The sequence below is a fragment of the Callorhinus ursinus genome, unplaced genomic scaffold, assembly GCF_003265705.2.
Source record: "Callorhinus ursinus isolate GAN/ISIS: 27379988/994484 unplaced genomic scaffold, GSC_fseal_2.0 scaffold11, whole genome shotgun sequence".
In the NCBI taxonomy this organism is placed as follows: Eukaryota; Metazoa; Chordata; class Mammalia; order Carnivora; family Otariidae; genus Callorhinus; species Callorhinus ursinus.
Window position 1 is genome coordinate 16,090,558 of NW_027397073.1, and position 22,912 is coordinate 16,113,469.

General features: G+C 45.1%; 1 protein-coding gene across 10 annotated transcripts in view; it reads right to left on the reverse strand.

The window, feature by feature from the left end:
• ZNF532 (zinc finger protein 532) overlaps window positions 1–22,912 on the reverse strand; it is a 105,863-nt gene that overhangs the window by 72,983 nt on the left and 9,968 nt on the right. For 6 of the 10 annotated variants that reach the window (XM_073898105.1, XM_073898106.1, XM_073898107.1 and 3 more), the window contains one exon: window positions 22,746–22,847. The exons of the other annotated variants lie outside the window; for them this stretch is intronic. In XM_073898105.1, coding sequence (XP_073754206.1) covers window positions 22,746–22,764 — 19 coding nt within the window. In that variant the 5' untranslated portion in view covers window positions 22,765–22,847. The remainder of the gene's footprint in view (window positions 1–22,745; window positions 22,848–22,912) is intronic. 10 annotated transcript variants of the gene reach the window in all.

Below are 22,912 nucleotides of genomic sequence, written 5' to 3' on the forward strand. Positions count from 1 at the left end.
TAATTTTTGTTTTTTTTCTGAGATATGCAGTTAAAGGGCCTAGAAGAGATTTACAATCGTACATCACTTCAAGTCTCTTCCACTGAGCTCCCCCCCATCCATCTATTCCTCAAAATCAGACTCTCCTCTCCCTATACTGTTTTTCTCTCAGACACTCAAATTAAGAGTATCACCTCTACTTCTCTCACTGAGTCCTGCCCATCTTCCTCAGTCATGTCACACTCATCCTCTCTGTCACGCCTTCCCTCCTCTACCTGGGGACTGTGTCACCTGCTACCTAGACAAAGACAACACCTGTGACTCCATCCTCTCATTCGGAACTGCCTGACTCGTCCTTCTAAACTCCACTGTAACCATATTTATCACTCCCCTCTATTCAAAATCCTCGAATCACTTTCCAAACTACAGCCAAACTCCCTGGCCTGACCCCAAAGGCCCTATGCAGCTGAGTGAGGGCCAACCACTGCCCTGCTGCACCCAGCAGGTATCCCCTACAGACGCACCTCTCCTTACTGGGTCACGCGGTATCTTGGCCCAGAACCCCCCCGCCACACACACCCCTCCACTGGCCATGTGTAAGAACCCATTCCTCAGGTTTTTCTCAAAGAGCCTCAACTTCATTTTAAAAATGGGAACCAATAGTAACAGCCATTGCACAGGACTGTTGTGTATGTGAAAATAACTAACATATATGGAGAGCACCAAACACATCAGCATTAAAATGCTATTTACTTTCTCTCTTTGTTGATTTGTTAGAATAGTAAAACGAAGTAGGAAAAAAAAGGAAAACTAATTAAGTGTTTTTCAGGCGAGAAAGTGAAGTAGGCTGGAGGTAAAGCTGGTTTGGTCGGAGGAAAAGGAGGAGGGCACCTTCCAGAGTGAAGGCACTGGCTCCTTGCTGCATCTCATTTCACTTCCCAACGGACGGCCTTTCTCCCCCTATGGAGGTGCCCCAGCCCCACCAACAGCCATTGCTAGGGTCACCTGGAGTTTGCATCTGGAAAAGAATGCAGTTTCCTCTGAAAAGGCAGCAGAATTTCAATTCACAAAGCAAAATACCTCAGTAGGGCTGACTGTCCCATAACCCTTTCTCCTAATTCCAAAACCGTCTTCCCAGCCAAGCAAGACCAAGGACTAGCTGCGATTTCAACCACTCCTTGCCCAAGCTTGGCCCAACCCACACCGCTAGACCACGTTCACACGCCGACTGACACGGCACCAGGCCCTGGCTCACAGACTGGGCCCCACGGAAGGCCAAGGACCAGCATGAGTAGCCACAACAGGTCACGGCGGATGAGAGCCACGCTAGGAGCCCTCAGTAGAATCCCCCCAGCCAGGAGCCCCATCCAGAGGAGCGGTCCCCAAGTCCTACATCAGTGAACCACTGTACAGTCAAGAGAAGCTAAAGAAGGGGAATGGACAGACTGGGCTCAGAGAAAAGTCAAAGCAAAAGGGGGCTAACAAGTCTTCATCACACTGCAGAGTCATCCACCCAGAGTCATCTAGTTATCTGGAAAGTTGAGTGGCTGCCCTTTCTTTGTGGAAAGACGAAGGGAGGTGGCCTTGGAGGCGGGGAAGAAGACCAGGGTCTGGTGGCTGTGAAGGCAGGGTGACACAGGGAAAGGGCTCCCTGGCAGCCACCCCAAGAAGAGGTTAATGTCCACTCGGGATGACCTCTGAGGTCATGCTAACTCGTGACCCCGCTCTTGCGGGTGTGCTGGTCATCACTTCTAATAGGTGCTGCGTTTGTCTGTTTGTCCTCTCTACCTAACTGGTTCCATCCATGGTCTGCAACCACCCATCAGCAATGCTCTCCCAAGCGCAGGTCTTGACTGAACAATGATGTATGAGATAAGTGACTGAGGGGCACCTGGCTGGCTCAGTTGGTGGAGCGTGTGACTGCAGGTCTCGGGGTCGTGAGTTCGAGCCCCATGTTGGGTGTAGAGATTACTTAAAAAGAAAATCTTAAAAAAAAAAAAAAATTAGTAGGTGACTGAAAGTCTACTTTCACAAGCACACAGCCTCCATTTCCTCCACCCAGAAAATACCTGGGGGCCTGGATTCAAAGGCTGACCTTCCAGCTCCAGGTCAACTCCCCTGGACAACCACTCCTCAGACACTTGAAAATTGCTGGAAGCCAAGAAGACATGAAGGCTTAGCAATTTCCAGCTCCAAAAGATCCAAGTTCAGGTCAAGCAAAGACATTAAACATGGGAATAAAAAAGAGGGAAAGAAGAGAAAGAACATGGAGGAAAATTCCCATGTCTGACAGGGTGCTTCCATCAATCCCTGGAATGCAGGAGTAGACAAACAGGCAGGGTGTTTTTCTATCTTAATATTTTGTACAGGGCAACAGTTTCCCATGAAAGAATGTTGATTGCATTCATGACTTTCTTTTCTTTTCCCTTCCCTCCTGAAATCCTACAAAAATGACATTAGAAGTATTTTTAAAAAGATAAAAATAGAAAATACAGAGACAAAGTATCTCGTACTGCTCAGGGCTGGGGGCGCTGGGAGAAGTGAGGAGGGACAGTCAAAGGGAACAGAGCTTCTCTCTGGGGGATGGAAAGTCCTCCAAGTGACCGTGTAGATGGTTACACAGCCCTGTGAGTACACTGAAAACCACTGACCTATACACTGCACAGGGGTGACCTGCCTCTCTAAATAAAGTCCCTACCAAAAATTACCTACATCATATACCCACAAGGAAAGGATAGCAAGAATGGAGTCAAACCCAACAAAGTTTTAGGAAAGGGAAGAGAAGACCGGGCAGTGGCAGCCGGCTCAGCAGGGTCAAGAAGTTACATCCCAAGGTCATGCAGGAGGCTGCCATGGAGACAGTTAGTCCTAGGGAACTTCAAAGAAGCTCAGGCCTTGGACTCAGCAAAGGAGACACGGCGTCTGGCAGGACACGTGGGGTGGGGGCTCCAAAAGGGAGTGGATAAAGCGCCCTTGTACCCTTTCCTGGGCCTCCAGCAGGCTTGGACGGCAGGGGAGGGGGCTGCAGGGGGAAAATGCTCTGGGTTATGGGAGCCACGGAGGATTGTGATTCAGAGCCCCCGTTGTGAAGTATGAGACAGAAAGCCTGGCCTGTGGCCTTCCGTTTCCTCCACCCCTCACACCAAAAGCCAAGTTTATTCCCCAGGCAGGAGCATGAACGAGTCTCCTAAGAAACAAAAGCTGCAGTGTGAGGATCCCAGATGCTGGCTTGTGGGATCCTGCAATGAAGGGTCCAGCTCCATGAGTAATCAGAGACCGCCCCCCCCCCCAAAAAAGGGCCATCTCACCGGGAAGGGAGAGTTTCCAATCAGCTTTTCATGGCCTTGTCCTTAACTCAGACTGCCAGACCTGAGGGAAAGCCTCCAACAGGGAAGAGCCCAGAATAAATAAAGAATTAAAAAACAAAAAGAGGACAGGAATGCTGCCAAGAGTGGAAGGGTATATACACAGATAGTATCCTCAGAGAAAACGAAACAGGACGTTATGGGAAACAAGACCCAAAGAAGAAGAAGGAACTTCCAGAAACAACAAATAACCGAAATAAAAGATAAAAACAGGTAAAAAAAAAATAAAGTCAAGGAACGCAGAATTTAAAAAAGAGATCCAGACAACAAAAAGGCAAAGGCATGAACATGGAAAGTTCAATCCAGTTGGTCCAACATCTGACTGTTAAAAGAGTGTTTCAGAAAGAAAAAATAAAGAGAGGATATGATCAAAGGAAAAATACCGGAATATCTCCCCAAGACTAAACGGGCCAAGTCTCGGGACTCAAGGGCCTGTACAGGGTGGCCAGATAAAACACAGGATGCCCCCCTAAATCTGAATGTCAGATAAACAGTGATTTGTCTTTTTGTAGAAGTATGTTCCATTGTTTATCTGGGCATCTTGTATTTTCTGTTTGCTAAATCCAGCAACCCTCTACCTCTGATGGCCTAGCACGTCACATGAAAACAGTCCACAGCACAGTGAAATGACAGTAACACCAAAAAATTTAAGAGGTACAACAAAGAACTGGACAGTGCTTCCTGGGCCCCTCAACGGCTAATGGGGCACTCAGTACCTCTACCTACAGACCGGGGCTCGTGCTCTAGACAGCCATTTACCAAAAGTACCAAACACAGAGACTTGTTTTTTCTCTTTGGTCTCTTTGTTGTTTGTTTCTTTAATTTTGGCCACTGGCTGAGTGAATAGGAATTCTGGGAAAGAGACAGGGGAGTGGCGTGCCCTGGGGCCCCAGAGCTCCTTGACTCCCAGGGGCACGGAAGGCACAGGTTTACAAATGCCTGAAAACCTTCAGTCACAAAAGTTAAGTGGGAGAGAAGTTCGAGAAAATTATGCTGGATGGAGCCTCCACCCATCCGGGCTCCCTCGGAAGCCTGAGCTGCTGTCTGCAGCTGGGTTCGGGCCTCCAGCCCGGCGTCCACCAGCTCCCTGGGCTCACAGGGCTGCTCGAGGATGACGCCTTCAAGCTTTGGGTCTTGAGGGGTAGGCATCAAGGCCCTGGGTGGGCACGGGGACCAGACCAAAGATACAGCTTGATTTAAACCTTTCAAGTATTTAGGCATACGGTATATACCTTTTAAATATTTAGATGTATCTTTTAAATATTTCATTATACCTTTTAAATATTTAGCCAGCTGGTCTCCTTTTGTAGTCTTGCCCCAGGCTCTGCTCTGCAACATCAAGGGCGGCCCAGGGGCCATTGTGACTATTGTGACTATTATTATTATTCCTATCTTATATACCAGGCAGAGAAAGTTTAAGTATCTCGCTCCAGGACACGTGGCCAGTAAATGTTTGAGGATGGACGAGAACCCACACCTTCTGCCTCCACGGCCCAGGCCTGGGACCTCCACCAGGATAGTCAGGAGGTAATATCTAAATGAATACGTCCGAAGGTAACAGTGTGAGTTTATTACTTAGAAACCAGAGAGTCAATAGCGGAAGAGCAAAGAGGTGAAATTAACTGCCCACAGGGATGAGGACTAGAAAACACTGTTAGATTCTTTCAAATCCATGTACATGTATTACTTTGACAAAAAATTAAAACTGCTAGAAATCGTTAAGTAACGATCTTAACGTCACACCTCTCCCCTCAACAGAAACAACTTTAAAAAAAAAAAAAAAATCACACTGCTCCTCAAAGCTGCTTTCTCTAAAAAAGCATAAAACCTACTCATGGCTTTTCCTAATGCAAATGCAAATCTGTCACAATTAGAAAGCAGTTCACTAATTATAACCCTTAGGGCATTACTGCATTAAGTGTGGTCTCAAAATTGTTTACAGTGAAATATGGCCTACTCCCTTACTTGGTGGAAAAATGTTACATAACCGAAAACCCAAAACAGTCATTTTTTATTGCAAAATTAGGCTTCATGAATATTCAGGAAGAATTTTTAAGTGTATTTTTTTTAGGTCTCTCTCCCCTCAACCTCAATGCATGGAGAAGACCCTTACTCAGTGACAGTTAAAAATAAAGAAAGGAAAAAGAGGTGTGGAGGAGGGCTCAGCATCGAACTACTTTTAGATTTGTGTATGTTCTAGAAAACTGCACAGCTCATAAAATGACTTGCTTAATTCGGAATCAGCTGAACTGTTCTGCCAGACCTACCAAATCTACGAGCACACATAATGAAATGTGAATAACCATTCCCGCTTACACCGGGGCCAATATCAAAGAGAAAATTCCAACCTGGAGAATGTTTTTGTGTTTTCTGTGCAAGCCCTGGGCAGGGAGAAAGAGAGAGAAAAAAGAAAAAGGCTTACAACCTAAGACTTGACCCCAGAACAAAACCATGGCCCTTTGAAGAATGCAGTCATGTAGCCTTTTATGTCTCTAGCTAACCAGGCTGCCCATTTTAAAAATGTGAGGTCGCACAGGGCTCAGGTCTTGTCTCCCAGCTTGCTCTCTTGCTGGCTTACCTCCATTCGCTCTATTCCTGAGCCTCATCTGACTCAGTCCTGTTCAAAGCCTCCTGAAGACACCTCTAACTGAGCAAGCCCGACCTGCTTCATTCTGTCCAATGGACTGGTCTTTCTAACGTTTATCTCCACCATGCGTCATCGCTTTATTTATATGATACCTCTGAACAAAGGAAGGATCTCAAGTGGTTTATAGTAAGAGATAGAAAAGGACCCGAAACTGCGGAGGGAGAGGACCATAAAGGCATCCCCTGTGACGCATGTGTCTGAAGGTGTTCTGGGCGCGAGCTGCAGCCCTCCTCCCTCAGCTTCCACCCCACACCGGGGACGGCTCCGCTGGGTCCCGGCAGACATGCCGCGTAAAAACTGCTGTGTTTCCACTTAGAAGAGGTGCCTGGAACAGGCAGATTCATAGAGACGCAAAGCAGAAGAGAGGTTACCGGCGCGGGGGAAGGCGGAAAGGAAAGTTATCACTGAACTGGTTCAGAGTTTTTGTCGAGGGTGCTGAAAAAGTTTTGCAGACAGTGATGTATTTAATGCCATTGGGCTGTATACTTATGGATGGTTAAAACAGTAACTATTATGCTATGCATATTTTACCACAATTTAAAAAAAATTTGCGCTGAACAGAGAGGAACAGGGAGGACAAGTAACGACGGATTTTAAAATGAAGATTTTAGAGGGGCGCCTGGGTGGTTCAGACGATTAAGCGTCCGACTCTTGATCTCAGCTTAGGTCCTGATCTCAGGGTCATGAGTTCAAGCCCCACATTGGGCTCCACACAGGACATGGAGACAAAACAAAGGAAGAAAGACAGAAAGCCAGACAGAAAGAAAAAAAGAAAGAGAACGAAGATTTCGGAAATGTATTCCAACGTCCAGTACCCTTTTGTGACCATCTTTAAGGAAATGGGCTGATAAATATCGGCAGAGTGCTAGTAACCTTTAGCAAACAGCAGTCTGAGGGGTACAGAGCCCTGATCTTTAGCATTTATCCATTTCAGTGTTTACATACCCCCACCACAATACAATTCAGGTTACTAATACGACAAACATCACCAGTTTGGCTGAGAAGAGGTGCATGCAGTGGGAGAGTGAGCCAGTGAAGGGCAGCTCCAGCCCACCAAGACATCTCCACGTCACTGTTTCCCAAAGTATATTCTGTGTATAGACATTAGGAGGGAAGGAAGATTCTGGAGTACAATGGTTAAACATTTAAACTGGTTTCCTTACCACAAGACTTCTCTAAATCTTTATCCCCAGCATCTTTTGAGATCTTTTTTTTCTTTTAAGATTTATTTATTTGAGAGAGCAAGAGAGAGCACGAGCGGGGGAGGAGCAGAAGGAGAGGGAGAAACAGACTCCCCACTTGGCAGGGAGCCTGATACAGGACTCAATGCCAGGACCCCCGGATCATGACCAGAACCAAAGGCAGCCGCTTGACCAACTGAGCCACACAGGTGCCCCATCTTTTGAGATCTTTAATACATTAATATATATTTTGAATCACAAAGAGGGGTTGGAGTATGAAATGTTTAACAAACCTATTTGTCCTCCAGACCCTTTTTCTTCTAAGTGCAACTCAGAGGTGCCCCATGTCTTTTGGGAAGTATTGCCGTAAAGACACGGGTCCATCCGTTTGCAGCCTGCAGGCAGACACCAGCACACAAAGCACAGATGGCCAAGTATCCAGAAGATGCCCACCCCTCTGTAGAGCACCACTAACACCGGGTGTGACGGGCGCACCCTGGTAGACAATCCAAGTGGGACAAGCCAATTCGGGTCAAAGTTTCAGGACAATTTACACAGAAGAGCCCAGACAGAACCTCTGCTCACTGGTCCCCAAGCCACAGGGTTTGAGGGAAGAAGGGGAAAGTTTGAGTAGTTTCTCTCCATGACCCACAACACATCTCTTATGATTCCAGTAACACCCAACGCCTTAAGGTACATTAACTTCTAAAATATTCCAGGTAGGGCACAGTATGAATCTAGATAAAGCTGCCAAAATATCTAGAGAAAACTGATAAACGAGCCCAGTTCACAGAATGCCAAGGAGTGCCCGAATGCAGGGGAAGACCAAGTCTAAGGGAAATGAAGCGGTTAAGAGGAGGGTCAGAACTGCAGAAAAGGCAAACGATTAATCAATTCCTTAGGGAAGGGTAAGGAGGTCAACAATCTTAAAGCCTCGCAAATTAACAGCCCGAATGAGCCACGGTTTATTGGATTTGATTAGTAAGAATATTATTTTCACTTATTATTTCAAGCCCTCCTAAGCAGAGGAAAGGCCTTCTGTGATGAAAATCACGTATTTATGCTTCTTTGCAAAAGTGCTGGGAATGACAAGGCCAGCGATGGACAGTAAGAACAAGACAACTGCAATCTGCCACCAAGGGGCCAGCAAGACACAGAGGGGCCATGGTGCTCTTCCTTCTCTGGAGTCTAGAATCAGAGGAGATGGCTTTCCTACCTTGCTACCAGAGACAGTCAACACAGGACAAGGAAAAACCTACAACAAACCCAGGGAACACGGTGGGGGATTTTCTGAAGATTCAGGATATTCTCAAACCATCCCGCTGACCGACGGATAAGTAAAAATGAGTCCGCCATGATTCCACGCAATCACCACTCTCTCTGGCTTACACACACAAGAAACGTAAGCCAAACCCTTTAGAGAGAAAGAAAATATTAAGGCCAACCATTTCACGGGTAAGCCAGGTCTTCAGACAATTCTAACAGATCAAGTAATAAGCACTTGGGTCCAAAAATGTATACAGCTTCCCAAGTAGCTCATTTCTAAGAGTTAAGGGTTAATGTACTCCATGATAGTAAGAGATTCACTGAGGTCTGAAGTAACTCACAGAAACTTCCAATTATTCTTTTATTTTTCCCTTTGAAGAACAAATCGGGAAATGCTGATGTGATCACCTGTCTTAACCAACCTGCTCCCTTTATTGACAAGCATTCCTTGAGACTTCCTGTCTACTGGGGCACCTGGGCGGCTCCGTCAGTTGAGCGTCTGACTTTGGTTTCGGCTCAAGTCATGATTTCAAGGTCGTGAGATCAAGCCCACACCGGACTCCACACTGGGCGTGGAGCCTGCTTGAGAGACTCCCTCTCCCTCTCCCTCTCCCTCTGCCCCACCCTTCTCTCTGCCTCTGTCTACTGGGTGCTACAGAAACAACAGGTCAAGACCCCCACCGGTCCACCCACCAGCTGCAGAACCCTGCGTTCTTTCACGGGAGCTCCGTTACAGTAATGGTACCTCACCCCTCCAGTTCTCTCACTTCCGGCTCCCGGGACCTTCTAGCCAATAAAACCTCTTAGATTCAAAAATCTCTACGTAAACATTGCCACTCCATCAGAAGCACTCTTAACCTGAATGCTCAGGTAGCGTCTTTGAAAAAAAAAATTTATTTAGCCAACAGGCTGCCATTTAGTCAAAATGCCTTTCTTTCATCCCTGCATTTTGAAACCATTTTTATTATAAGCATAGTAATATGCTCTCCACCAATCCTCTAAAACCCAAAGATATAAGCAAAAGTCTCCAGGGGGCCCACTAGTCTGAGGTAAGCTCTGATAACATTTGGGATACAGACTTCTAAATGCATTCAGAAGCATAAATATAAACACACACATATATTTTTAACATAATAGGTCTTATCACATCCAACAATATCTCTCCATGTCTATGCATGTTTCCATCATGTCAGACATATGTTCATGTGAATTCAGTGCATATATTTGCTCAAGAATACCCTTTTAAATTTAGATTTTGATATTTTCCAAAGAGATTTCTGCCAAGGCAAGGAACCACGAGAGACCTTTCTTGGAGAATTCTTGCAAAAATAAGAACACTTCAAAAAATAACCTTTAAGATATACAGTGTTGAGTTTCACCCATTTGCTTTAAAATTCTGAGGATTTATTTTTAACTCATGTGGTAAAATGGAAAGAGGGAAACAGACATTAAAATCATTTACTCGTGCTCTTAAATCATAACCCTTATGTTTAGCTTCTGTCATTCCATCCATCGAGAGACCACATATTCTTGATTTCACAGTAAACTAGGCTTCTCTGTGGATAAGCATTTATCCATAAACGTTTAATATATTTATCTGTATTTATCCATGTCTGATATCTCAGTATGCTTTCACTTCCACTCTTGAAGGGATCTTAGCCTGAAGGAATCTTAGCCGGAAGGAAGTCTTATCTAAACAATAAGCCACTTCCCCCAGGCTCAAGGAAAGGATGAATCCAGAAGTTCACCAAGCTTCCGGAGAAAGGGCAAACTGGTTGAGGCTGGCACGTAACAGCATATCATGCTAGGATGAGAAAGAAAATCATACGGGTCAACAATAAAAAAAAAAAAAAAAAAAGCTGGTCAGAAAGACGTACTGAGGTCACTAGTCAACTTTCTAAGGTACCTTGAGTCAAACTGAGTATAAATCAAATTCTTATTTTAAGAGATTTCGTACATATGCAAAAACACAGACGAAAACCCAACTGTAAGAAAGTTTTCTTTTAAGATTTTATTTATTTATTTGAAAGATGGGGGGGCGGGGAGAAGCAGGCTCCCTGCTGAGCAGGGAGCCCCGATGCTCGGCTTGATCCCAGGACCCTGAGACCATGACCTGAGCCAAAGGCAGACGCTTAACCAACTGAACCACCCAGGTGCCCCATAAGAAAACTTTTTCACCCCATTTATAAAGCACAATCCACTTATCTGCGGCCATTTTTAAATGTGCATATGTACAAGGGTCCCAGGTCCCTCTAAAAAGGAAGGAAGGAGCCATTTGCCTATGTGGTCCAAGGGAAAAGGAAGAGGAAGAGGGTGGAAAGGAGTCAGGGGAAGGGAAGGGAAGGGGAAGGGAGGGGAGAAGGGAGGGGGAGGGAGGGATGGACGGAGGAGGAGGGCAAGGGAGGGGGAGGGGAAATGGTAGGACGGGGACCGAGGGAACAGAGTGTGCGTACAGACATTCACATAGCAGCCGGTGACATCGCAGGTAGCACGTGCTATGCAATTCATATTATGCTTTTTGTTACATTTTACATTTTCTCAAGAAAGAGAGGAAGGGAGAGAGAAAAGAACTCTTTTACCAGGGCAACTGAGACTGATGGGGATTTTAGCAAGCAGATACCAGGTACCATTAAAAGTAAAAAAAAAAAAAAAAAGAAAGAAAGAAGGAAAGAAATACCTAGAAGTCACTAAAGAGGTAATAACCACCCTTCCAGGGAAGAAATGGGGCCCTGGGCACAGTAACTACCCTCTGGGTAGAAGGAAAGCAAATGTTTGGATAAGCCCAGGTTTTAACAGTTAAGTACTGACAAGGGTAATTAATTTTATTTAGGAGTTTATATTTCTTAAGCACCTGCTCTCCTTCTGGAAAAATATCCTTTTAATAGAAAGTTCAAGTTAATGTGAATGCTGTTCTTAATAACTATTTTATAGAAAATGTAAAATATATATGAAGAAGCAAGTAAAAGCAATATGAAGAAAGAGACATAACATGGATATTCGTTACATGGCTCAAGAAAGACAACCTTGGATTTCAGGTAAAGCCTGAACAAGCACCCCTTTATTTGTGCTAGCTACCTGGAAACAGGGAACCTCGGGGCTTATTTACCTCTACCTAGTTAACTTCAGAGCTTTTAACTCTTGTGTGTTATCTAAATGCTTGGGAAGAAGGAAAATCAAGAAAAGAGAAAATATGGTCCACAATATGCTGAAGGGGGGGGGCATGGGAGGAAAAGACTGAATCATATGCATTCTCACCTTAAAAAAAAAAAAGACTCGAAATGAAAATTTCATATTTACAAAATTAGAAAACAAATGATATCAAGCCATGAGAGGGCACATTAGAAATGGCCCTTTCGTGTGGAGTTAATGGATTTAATATTTAATTTTCCTTCGTAGTTCGCTAAAATCACTTACAAATTCCAAAATGCCCAGTATCCCACATTTTCCTCTATCAAAAACTATCCAAGGGGCGCCTCGGTGGCTCAATCAGTAAGCGTCTGACTCGGTTCGGCTCAGGTCATGATCTCAGGGTCGTGAGACTGAGCCCCACGTGGGGCTCTAGAGCTGAGTCTCCTTGGGATCCTTTCCCTCTGCACCACCCCCCCAACTCGCACACACATGCTCTCTCTCAAATAAATTCTTTTTTATTTAAGTATGAAAAAAAAAAAACCCTAAGAATTCCATCCTGAGTCTGCCTGTATAAAATTAAATATCCCGTAAAGATTGTTTTATTATTCAAGCGATTAAAGTCCTTTAAAATACACTGGGTTTCTTAATTCAGACCAGAACAGAATCCCAGAAACCCTTAAGGAAGACACAGAAAGTTCTGCTCCTTCAATGTTCTGATTTCCCAGTGTATAGGACAGAAAGACAACTACAATAGAAGAGCAGTAAAATAATTTTTGAAAGCAAAGCACTAACCTAACAAAAACATCTGCGAAGGGCTTTCATTTCAAAGCCCCTGCTCAAAGGAAAATCAATGTGCACGTGATTTCTACTCCTCTGGGTTCCTGGGGCTCCAGGGTGAAGCAAAAGCTGGCTACCTCAGTCACTTCCTCAGGAAATGGGACTGACCACAGCTCGCCCCCAGCTCAGCGTGGTCGCCGACGTTCAAGAGAGGGTCTAGGATTTAGAAGAAGACATGTTCACCCCAACTCGCAATACTGGCAGGTCCCGCAGGACACAGATGCTCCTGCACACTCAAGCCTGGGGTTTCTGCTTTGCTTTGTGGCTTTTGTGGGGCCCAGGTGGACGGTGACGGGTCCCTTGTTGCTGCAGCTGCTCAGACCCTTTTTGTATCTCCCTCTTCCCCCACCAGACCACCTCAGCGACCCAAGAGGCACAGGACACAGGGTGCATCGAAACCCGCGTCTAACATACCCAAATTAAGCCCCTCCAGGCAATCCACATGACCACTATTTTCTTCTTCTTGCTCAAGAGCCAAAAATAGAATTGTGCTGACTTGCCCAGAGTGCTAAGGTTCTCGAGCAGTGGAATATCTACTTACTGAATATACAAAGCTTCCAAAAATACCTGTCTCAGGTTTTTCTTTAGAAAGCAGAATGTCAATTTAAAGGGCAGGGCTGCCCTCAGGTTAGCATTTAAAAGCGACGGCTCCGCTTGAAAAGCTCCAAGCAGAAGTTAAGAGTTTACTCAATACCAAACCACTGCAGGCGACCAGAGCCCGGGCTAGCCAAACCTGGCTATCAGAACTCAATTATCTGGCAGCACACGTCCTCCCTAGGGCTGTCCTTCATTTCACCTCCAGGAATTCCTCTGGAAACCAGGTAATCCACCTGGCCTGACGTCTCTGCAGATATCTGGTATATAACAATAAAAAGGTGCTCAGGGCAAAGGCTTGCCCAAACAGACACCCACTGAGCTTGCGAATAATGAAAAAGAACCTTCAGCTAAAGAGATTACCTCAGGGTTCTCTCTCCAGCAGCACACCCACAACCAATAAATCCTTAAAGTCCAGAAAGGGAAAGAAAAAAAAAAAAGGCTTTTTTCCTTAGTTCCCCCCGCCAAAAGAAAAAAAGGCAAGGATCCTATTTCCTGTATCTGGACGACATGTCATAGACCTTAGGGCACAGGGGCAATGTTTTAAACCAAAAAAATTAAACCTTCCATAGTGAGAGGCATCGGTATAAAAAAACCTTTGGTGCAGCAGAATCCTGGAAAAAATGTAAATGTCCATCAGTAGGGAAATGATTAAATCAAATGTGGTAATCCTCTTAAAAAAACTGCGCTAAAATACACATAATGTGAAATTCACCACCTTAATCATTTTTTAAAGATATTTATTTGAGTGAGCAAGAGAGAACACAAACTGGGGAACGGGCAGGGGGAAAGGGAGAAGCAGGCTTCCCACTGACCAGGGAGCCCAATGTGGGCCTCGATTACCAGGACCCTGGGATCATGACCTGAGCCGAAGGCAGACGCTTAACCTATGGAGCCATGCAGGCGCCCCGTCTTAACCATTTCTAAGGATACAGTTCAATAGTGTTAAATACATTCACATTATTTATGATACATCCTTTTTTATGGAGCATTAAGCAGTCATTAAAGTAAGGTAGATGAGGGACATCCGGGAGGCGCAGTCGGTTAAGCCTCTGACTTTTGGTTTCAGCTCAGGTCATGATCTCAAGGGTCCTGGGACAGAGCCCCGCCTCCCCGTGCTGGGCTCCTTGCTCAGTGCAGAGTCTGCTTAAAGATTCTCTCCCTCTGCCTCTCCCCCCACTTTCATGTGTTCACTCTTTCTATAGTATATAAATAAATCTTTTTTTAAAAAGGTAGATAAGGGCGCCTGGGCAGCTCAGTCAGTTGAGCGTCTGCCTGTGGCTCGGGTTATGATCCCGGGCTCCTGGGATCTAGCCCCACATCTGGGTCCCTGCTCCACGGGGAGCCTGCTTCTCCCTCTCCCCACTGTTCGTGCTCTCTCTCGCTCTCTCCCTCTCTCTCCCTCTTTCAAATAAATAAAATCTTAAAAAAAAAAAAGGTAGATGTGGAACATCTGGAACATTGTGGAACAATCAAGGTGTAATACCATTTAGTGAAAAAAAAATCAAGTCATAAAACAATATCTAAATTACATTAAAATTAAAAAGAAAAAACAAGCATATTGCATTCTACATGCTTCTACATAGATACGTAAAATGAAGAGCTATGTAAAATTCATAGAAAGGGTTAGGATGCACACCAAACATTCTGTCACTTGAATCCAGAAAAGAGGAGGGGATGATGGGAAGGCAGGGGGAGAATAGTTTTCAAAGTTCACCCGCCAGGTGTAGGTGCGCATTTTCAAAATCTCATACCTACAGGGAAGTAGATGAAAGTCTGTATTTCCTATGAACTTAGGGATAGTCAAAGTCATCAATCTTGGTAAATTCTGTCAAAGGTGCTTTTGCTCTAGCCCTATTTCCCACTGGATTTACGTTCTTTTAACTAAAAGACCCTGGTGCTGGCATTTGCTAATTCATCAATGAGTTTATAGAAATACTGAAAGGATCTGGGCTAAACCTGTCACCACCAATAAACTTCAGGAAAGTTCATTACAGCCTCTGCTTGAAGTGGGTTATTCAAAAGATTTTGCGAGAAAGCAAAAAAAAAAAAAAAAAAAATTAAATTTTTTCACTACTAGTTAGTTGTAAAGTGCCTTTTTTTTTTTTTAATATGAAACATGTTTGGTGAATTCCAGTATATCAAACTTAAGAAATCACTTGCCCTTGGGGCGCCTGGGTGGCTCAGTCGTTAAGCGGCTGCCTTCGGCTCAGGTCATGACCCCAGGGTCCTGGGATAGAGCCCTGCATCGGGCTCCCCGCTCCACGGGAAGCCTGCTTCTCTCTCTCCCACTGCCCCTGCTTGTGTTCCCTCTCTCGCTGTCTCTCTCTATCAAATAAATAAATAAATAAATAAATAAATCTTTAAAAAAAAAAAAAAGGAAAGAAATCACTTGCCCATTTAAGTGCTAAAACAAAGGATTCCTCGTTCAAGAGTAAAACACATAAAAGCTTTAGCATTCCTTTGGCATTTTATAAATACCATTTTTTAGTAGCATCTCTACAATTCTGGCTTGAAGCAAAGGATAGATTTTCTAAATTAGAAGTGATATTTTGAGTATTTAATAGAGAACTTCAAAGTAATTTCCCTTTGTCACCTGAATAAGCCTTCTCAGTTTTCACCACATAAACCCTAAATCCTGCGTGGAAGCCTTTGTCCCTGAAATGCTACAGTTAACCAGCAGATCCGTTTTCTGCAGTTTCTTACTCATTTTACCAGCATTTATTTTCATCTTAAATACTAAATTTAAAATATTTGCAAATATTTTTGAGACTTCTAGCATTAGACAACACGGAAGAGAAAACTAGCAGCTCAAGGTATCTTGCATTTCTTGGGGGATGTGTACAGTTTCAAGATGCTTGCTTGCTTCCCTTGGAGGTCTTTGCTGGGAATTCTTACTACCCAAAGTTTTGAAGTACTGCTCTTGCTATAAGGCTTTAAGTCCATGGTTCTCAAGTGGGGCCATTTTGCTCCTTCTCCTCCACCACCACCAACACTGATATCTAGCAAGGTCCAGAGACATCTTTGGTTGTCACAAGTTGGCGGGGGGGGGGGGGGGGAGGTAAGGGGGGGGTATCAGTTGTCAGGGATGCTGCCAAACATCCTACAATGCACAGGACAGCCCCACAACACAGCACTTTGCAGCCCCAAATGTCAACAGCACTAAGGTTGAAAATCTTGCTCCAGGTAAGCAAGAGATTTTCCCCTCATCACCCTGTCCCCCTCTCACCAAGACCTAATCCTCTTCAAATCACCATAAACCTACCTTCCCCCCACGCCCCACGTCATCCAGGTGGAGACGGTGGAGGTCACTGCTCCGGCTACCCCGGCCCCCTTCTCTCCACCTGCTGAGGAAGGGTGTGCGCGAAGGGTTTCCTGCATCCTGATCACAACTGCTCTCACATTCATTCCAAAGTGAAGCCATCACCTGAGCATCAAACGAGTCTCACCAGACACCAGTTTCATTTAAAACGTGTTTGGAATTATGAAAGGTACTACTTTCAACTATCACATACAACTAAGAGCCTCCCCCCGAAGTTATCACTCGCAGCAGGCTACTGGCTGTTGGCCTTATATATAAACTCACTCACAAATTCTCTTCCTGGGGTAGACAGAAAGCAGAAAAACACACAATGAATCACATCATTTCACCAATCAGTATATTATACTAAAAGGAAGAGATCGGAGGAAGCTCTGGCCCTACTCCTCTCAAGGCCCTCCCATGTTTCACTAAGTTCACATCAGTGACAGCCAACAGCTTGAAGGATGTTCACCCAGGAATGTACCACCAAAAAGAAGGGATTCCACAGCCCGGGAATGTGGGAAATGCTGGGTCAAATGCATGCGTGCATGCACACAGACTCATGCACACAACACTTTTCCTTCCTGAACTGCTGCTGTGAACTCTCCGTGAGAATCTTCATTCTGGGGACCCAGGCTGGGAACCCCCAAGAGTACTGGGAGGCCAGAAGCTTTTGGGTGAGACATCTTTGGGACATGCTTGAAACAGAGTGTAAGCAGCTGTTCTTCCTGGGAGATGGTTATTAGCAAATAGGAATGCATTCTGAAATGGAGTGTGAGGGAGATGCTTCTGGCCCATTTTCCCAGACAACATTTAACTCCGTGTTTCTCCTGGTAGCTCCACTCCACGGGCACCTCCACATCAACCCCGAGGACAACTCAAGAAAGAGCAAGCGAACAAATCTCCAAATACAAAGGGAAGAATAATAAAAAGGTAATCCTACAGAGACTCTGCCTTAACTTTAACACTGCAGAAGTGAGGATAAAAACATTGTTTGGCTGGTTCTACAATTACTGCCAAAGGATGCTACTTGTGTTGTAAAACGCAGAGGCGCACAAGTAGGTACACATATATGTGGTCAAGGAAGAAAAATCAGGAAAGGGAGCAAGGTATCAATGTTTACCTACTTTCAGTAGCCAGAGCCACATCAGCATCACGGAGCAAGCCCAAAATACCTTGCAGATCTTGACAATAGGAGAAATACTGGTTGACCCAGAAGCAGCAGCTTTGAACCTCAAAGATATTTGAGCCTGCCATCAACTAGCTATAGAAATGACACCTATAAACCACAGTATGCTGTCGTGGTTAAAAGCATGGGCTTTGGAGTAAGACAAATTTGGAGCACGTCCTGGCTCTTCCCCTTATAAGTTACAAGACTCTGGGCAAGTTACTTAACCTCTTCAAGCTTCTGTTTTCTCATGTGTAAAATGGAAAAAAATAAGATCCACTTCACAGAGTTATTGTGAAGGTTAAATAAAACAATCCAGGGGCGCCTGGGTGGCTCAGGTGACTGAATGTCCGACTCTTGGTTTAGGCTCAGGTCATGACCTCAGCCGTGTCGGGCTCTGTGCATAGCACAGAGTCTGCTTGTCCCCCTCCCTCTACTCCTCCCCCTGCTCTCTAATAAATAAATAAAATCTTAAAAAAATAATAATCCAGATAGGTACTTACTCCTACCCGGAATACCCGGAATATAGTTAAGTACTAATTACTGTGAGTTACCGTAACATCAAAACAAGGTCAGCGACAGGATTCTAGCATAGAGAAAGCCCTAGAAGAAATGAAGCCACAGCTCTGGTGCTCTCAGTCAGGGGATAACAAGATCGATGCCATTAGAATTCCCAACCACTACCTGGGATATAATGAGCACCCTTAAGTGCCTCTTGCAGATAGGCAGCCCCGCAAGGTCTTCTAAGAAGCACAACAAATGCAGAACAAATGTTTCCTATCCTCAATGACCTGAAATAAGAGCACTGTGTAACCAAAGAGGTTAGAGCTACACGTGAAATTCCAGCGGAGGTTGACAATATCCTAACACTCCAGACGAGGAGAACAGAAAAGTTTTACAATTCTATGAGTCATCTAAAATCAAAAGCATTAAAGCCTAATTATTACCACTCAAGTACTGAACTATGTGTTTCAACTTTCCCAAAATTAACATTGGCCAGATAAACCAGACTTGCCTTTTGCCAAACAGGTATGTACCTATGAGGGGCCCCAAACACGAGTGCGTGCACGCGCACGCACGCATGCACACACACACACACACCCCTACCTGGCAGAGGCCTCAAATACACATCTATGTACACATGAGACTCTAAACATTAGGCTTGAATAATTCCTCCAACCATTTGGCCAAATTTCCTACCTCCAGTGTCTCATTCCAATGCATAACTCAGACAATTGGCCTTTGCTATGCATTTATGGAGCAAATGCTGAAAACTGAACATACTGTTCTTGTGATTTTGAGTAAACAGAAAATCAACAAAAGAGTCCAGCCCTACACTCAAAAGAGCTCCTACACCTTAGCTACTATACTGAAGAATGGTAAAGGGTGTAGAAATTGGGATCAGAAAGATCCAGGCACGAATGCCAATTCCCAACAACTTAGCCTTGGCATATCTGTTAACCACTCAGAGCCTAAAACAGGGTAAGACTGCCCCCTTGTCGGGTCGTAGATGTTTCGGTAGGGGGTGTTTCACTAGCCCAATGCAAACTACCACCCGTGTAGGGTTAGCAGTAACCCTGCCCTCCAAACCACAGCTGAGTAGAACAAGACCAATTAGCCCACGGTCTGGAGAACCAGAAGTGGGACCGAGCAATACAGGTGATGTTACTAGTACTGTAGACAAGGATGTGGGAACACAGGGGCTGTGGGACTGCCATGTTTGCCAAGTGCACCAGAAAGAGAACGCAGTTCTACCAAATGAGAGGCACAGACAGCAGAGGCCATGTGGTCCTGAAAAGAATGCAGAGCAAGCTCAGTACGAGAGGACATGGGAGTTCCCTCGGGCAGCAGTCATGGCCTCATCATCAGCTCCTTTTCTTCTGGTGTGAGTTTGAAAAGCTATGTCTTGATCACATGTCCTGTGAAGGTGGGCAAACTCCAATCAATCTAGTGTTTTAATGCCTTCCCATGTGAATTTTGCGTAGAAGGAGCTACTGCTTCTCCCAGTCCATTCTCTTAACTCCTCCAGCTGAGCAATGCGTGTCCTCACCTGCCATATCACATGGAGGCTGCCATGTAAAGCTGGTTCTGATTCAGTTATCCAGCGATCACCGGCAATAGTAGCTCATCCTGCCCTCACCCGTTCACCTGTTCACATACCCCACAGTCATTCTGGGGGCCCTTCCTCTGAGCACACACAGTCCCCATCGCCCAACCACTGCTGTCCTGTACTTTCACAGACCCACTTGTTCCTGCCTGTCCACTAGACTCGTGACCATCTATTTTCACTCTGCCTTCTGACAACCACTGAGCGCCTATCTCGTCTCTGACTCCTAACTTCTCCTGACACTTGGCTTGCTCCAGAAAGGCTGGGGACTTACTACCCCACTGCATTCTGAATTCACCTGCAACTCAGATAACTTCCATAGTTCCAACCCCTTTCTCCAGGGCCGGCCCCATGGCCTTGCCCATCCTGAACACCCAGCCTTGTTTCTATTCCCCCAACCCCACCCCACTGCCCTTCCAGCAGTCTGGGACTCCTCAGCAGCTACACTCACGGGCCAGGCAGGCACCCCCATCATACCAGGCACAGGATTCTGCACCAAGCAGGGAACTGACAGATCTAGCCAACAATTAAAAATCCTATTCAGTGTGCCAGATTCATATATCATACAACTCTTGAGTCCAAATTTCCAGCAAGATCTGAAATTCAACTAGGATTTCTGTGAAATGGAGATTTCTTATAGAGAGATGGGGACGGTAAGCTATCTCATGTAACAGAGATCATTTTATCATTAGCTTACTTAATCAATGCACATCCCCAAATTTAAAAAATACACTGGGGGGCGCCTGGGGGGCTCAGTAAGAAGAGCATGTAACTCTTGATCTTGGGGTTGTTAGTTCAAGCCCCACATTGGGTGTAGAGATTACTTAAATATATATTTTTTAATTTAAAAAATTATGGGGCATCTGGGTGGTTCAGTCATTTGAGTGTCAGACTCCTGATTTCCACTCAGGTAATGACCTCAGGATCCTGGCTCAGCAGGGAGTCTACCTGAGGATTCTCTCCCCTTCCCTGCTCGCATAAGCGCATGCACTTTCTCTCTCTCTCAAATAATCATTTTTAAAAAAATTAAAAGTTTTTGGGGTGCCTGGGCGGCTCAGTCGTTAAGCATCTGCCTTCGGCTCGGGTCATGGTCCTGGGGTCCTGGGATTGAGCCCCACATCGGGCTCCCTGCTCAGCAGGAGGCCTGCTTCTCCCTCTCCCACTCCCCCTGCTTGTGTTCCCTCTCTCGCTGTGTCTCTGTCAAATAAATAAATAAAATCTTTTTTAAAAAAATTAAAAATTTTTAAATGTTTTTAGAACCTTTTAAAATTAAAAAAATAAAAAATACACTAAAGTTTTGCACAGGCTCTTAAGAGTTCAAACACAATACCCCAAGCTCCATCCCGAAACTCAATTTCTTATTTGGCCAAAGACCAAGACCTTCCCCCAAGACCTCCTGATCCAAGAACTCCGGGGTGGTTGCCTTCACTGTGTGCTGGAGAAGGAGGTGGTGTTGATGAGCCATCCTTCCACACTTTTGTGTGAGATGGCTCACTGGAACTCCTATTCTAAGGAAAAGTCTTAATCAGAGAAAGACATGTATCATATGATCTCACTGATATGAGGAATTCTTAATCTCAGGAAACAAACTGAGGGTTGCTGGAGTGGTGGGGGGTGGGAGGGAGGGGGTGGCTGGGTGATGGACACTGGGGAGGGTATGTGCTATGGTGAGCGCTGTGAATTGTATAAGACTGTTGAATCGCAGACCTGTACCTCTGAAACAAATAATACATTATATGTTAAGAAAAAGAAGATAGTAGGAAGGGAAAAATGAAGGGGGGGAAATCGGAGGGGGAGACGAACCATGAAAGACTATGGACTCTAAGAAACAAACTGAGGGTTCTAGAGGGGAGAGGGGTGGGGGGATGGGTTAGCCTGGTGATGGGTATTAAGAGGGCCCGTTCGGCATGGAGCACTGGGTGTTATACGCAAACAATGAACCATGGAACACTACATCCAAAACTTATGATGTAATGTATGGTGATTAACATACCATAATAAAATTTAAAAAAAAAATAACAATGAAGCAAAAAAAATAAAATAAATAAAAAGAATGTTCCAAACCATAAAAAAAAAAGTCACAAGTCACCTCGATTCCCTGTCAGGCATGGAGGCAGAAATAGTGGCAGGCCAACTGCTCTTAGTCTTCATCTCTCATCAGATACTGACTCTCTGAGCCAAACATGGCATAGTCACCCCCAAGTGTCAATTTAAGGCCAGTCTTCATCACAAGGACTTAAAATAGATACCCCTGCCACATTATCTCAATATTACAATTATCTTCTGTTTTATCAGACTACAGGTGTCAAAGGGATTAAGATACTAAAGGAGGAGTAATGCAGTTATGCAGCAACAGGAACACACGGATCTGGTCAGATCGTGTACACAGAAATCAACAGTCATGCCAGTGTGGGCACCCGTGACCGAAACCGGTTCTGACCCCATTTGTGCTCATTGGCATCCCATCCAAAGCCACAGGGCGAGCCCCTGCAGAGTGAGGCAAGTTTTGGAGAATCAGATCACTCTGGAAGCAGAGGAAGCAGGTCCAAAACCAAGGGAAACGGTGGAGACCCTTGCTACCCAACGTGTGGTCCAGCAGCAGATCACCAACCGGCGAGCTTGTCAGACGTGCAGAACACCTTGGGCCCACTCAGCCCTACTGCATCACTATCTGCATTATCTAACACATTCCCCAGGTGATCTGCATGCAAACTAAAGCGTGAGAAATGCTACGCAGACAACAAGGGCACCCAGGACCAGGCATGGGACTCTGAGGAAGAGGTACAAGACACGAGCACCAAGCAGGAGCCGTTATTTGGAAAAGGCAGTATGACCTCAAAGCCAGCTCATCCCTGGCCCAAATCCAAGGTCTGTCACTCACAAGCGTACCACCTTGGGCCAGTCACTTCACCTCTCTCGAGTCTCACCAGGGATGGTAATTATATTTCACAGGGGATGTTAAGTGTGAGCATCCAGCACATGGTAAACTTGTGATAAACACTGGCTCCCTGTCTGTTCGGAAGCAGACACCAGCCTGGCACGACTGTCTAGACCCAGTAGTGCAGAGAGATGAACTAGGAATATGTGGGAGAGAAAAGAGGTCCAAACCAGAGGAGTGTGAGTTTCTCTAACCAGGAGACATCACACCGTCTGTACACGATCTTTACCCACCGAAAGGGGAACTCAACATCAATGACCATGAATACTTCGGGGCACCAGAGACATTTCACTGCTAAATTTCATTAGATGTCCATCCAACATTCCAGAACAGCCCTGTCCAATAGAAAAAGAATGAAAGCCATATATATAGTTTTAAATTTTCTAGCAGTCACATTTAT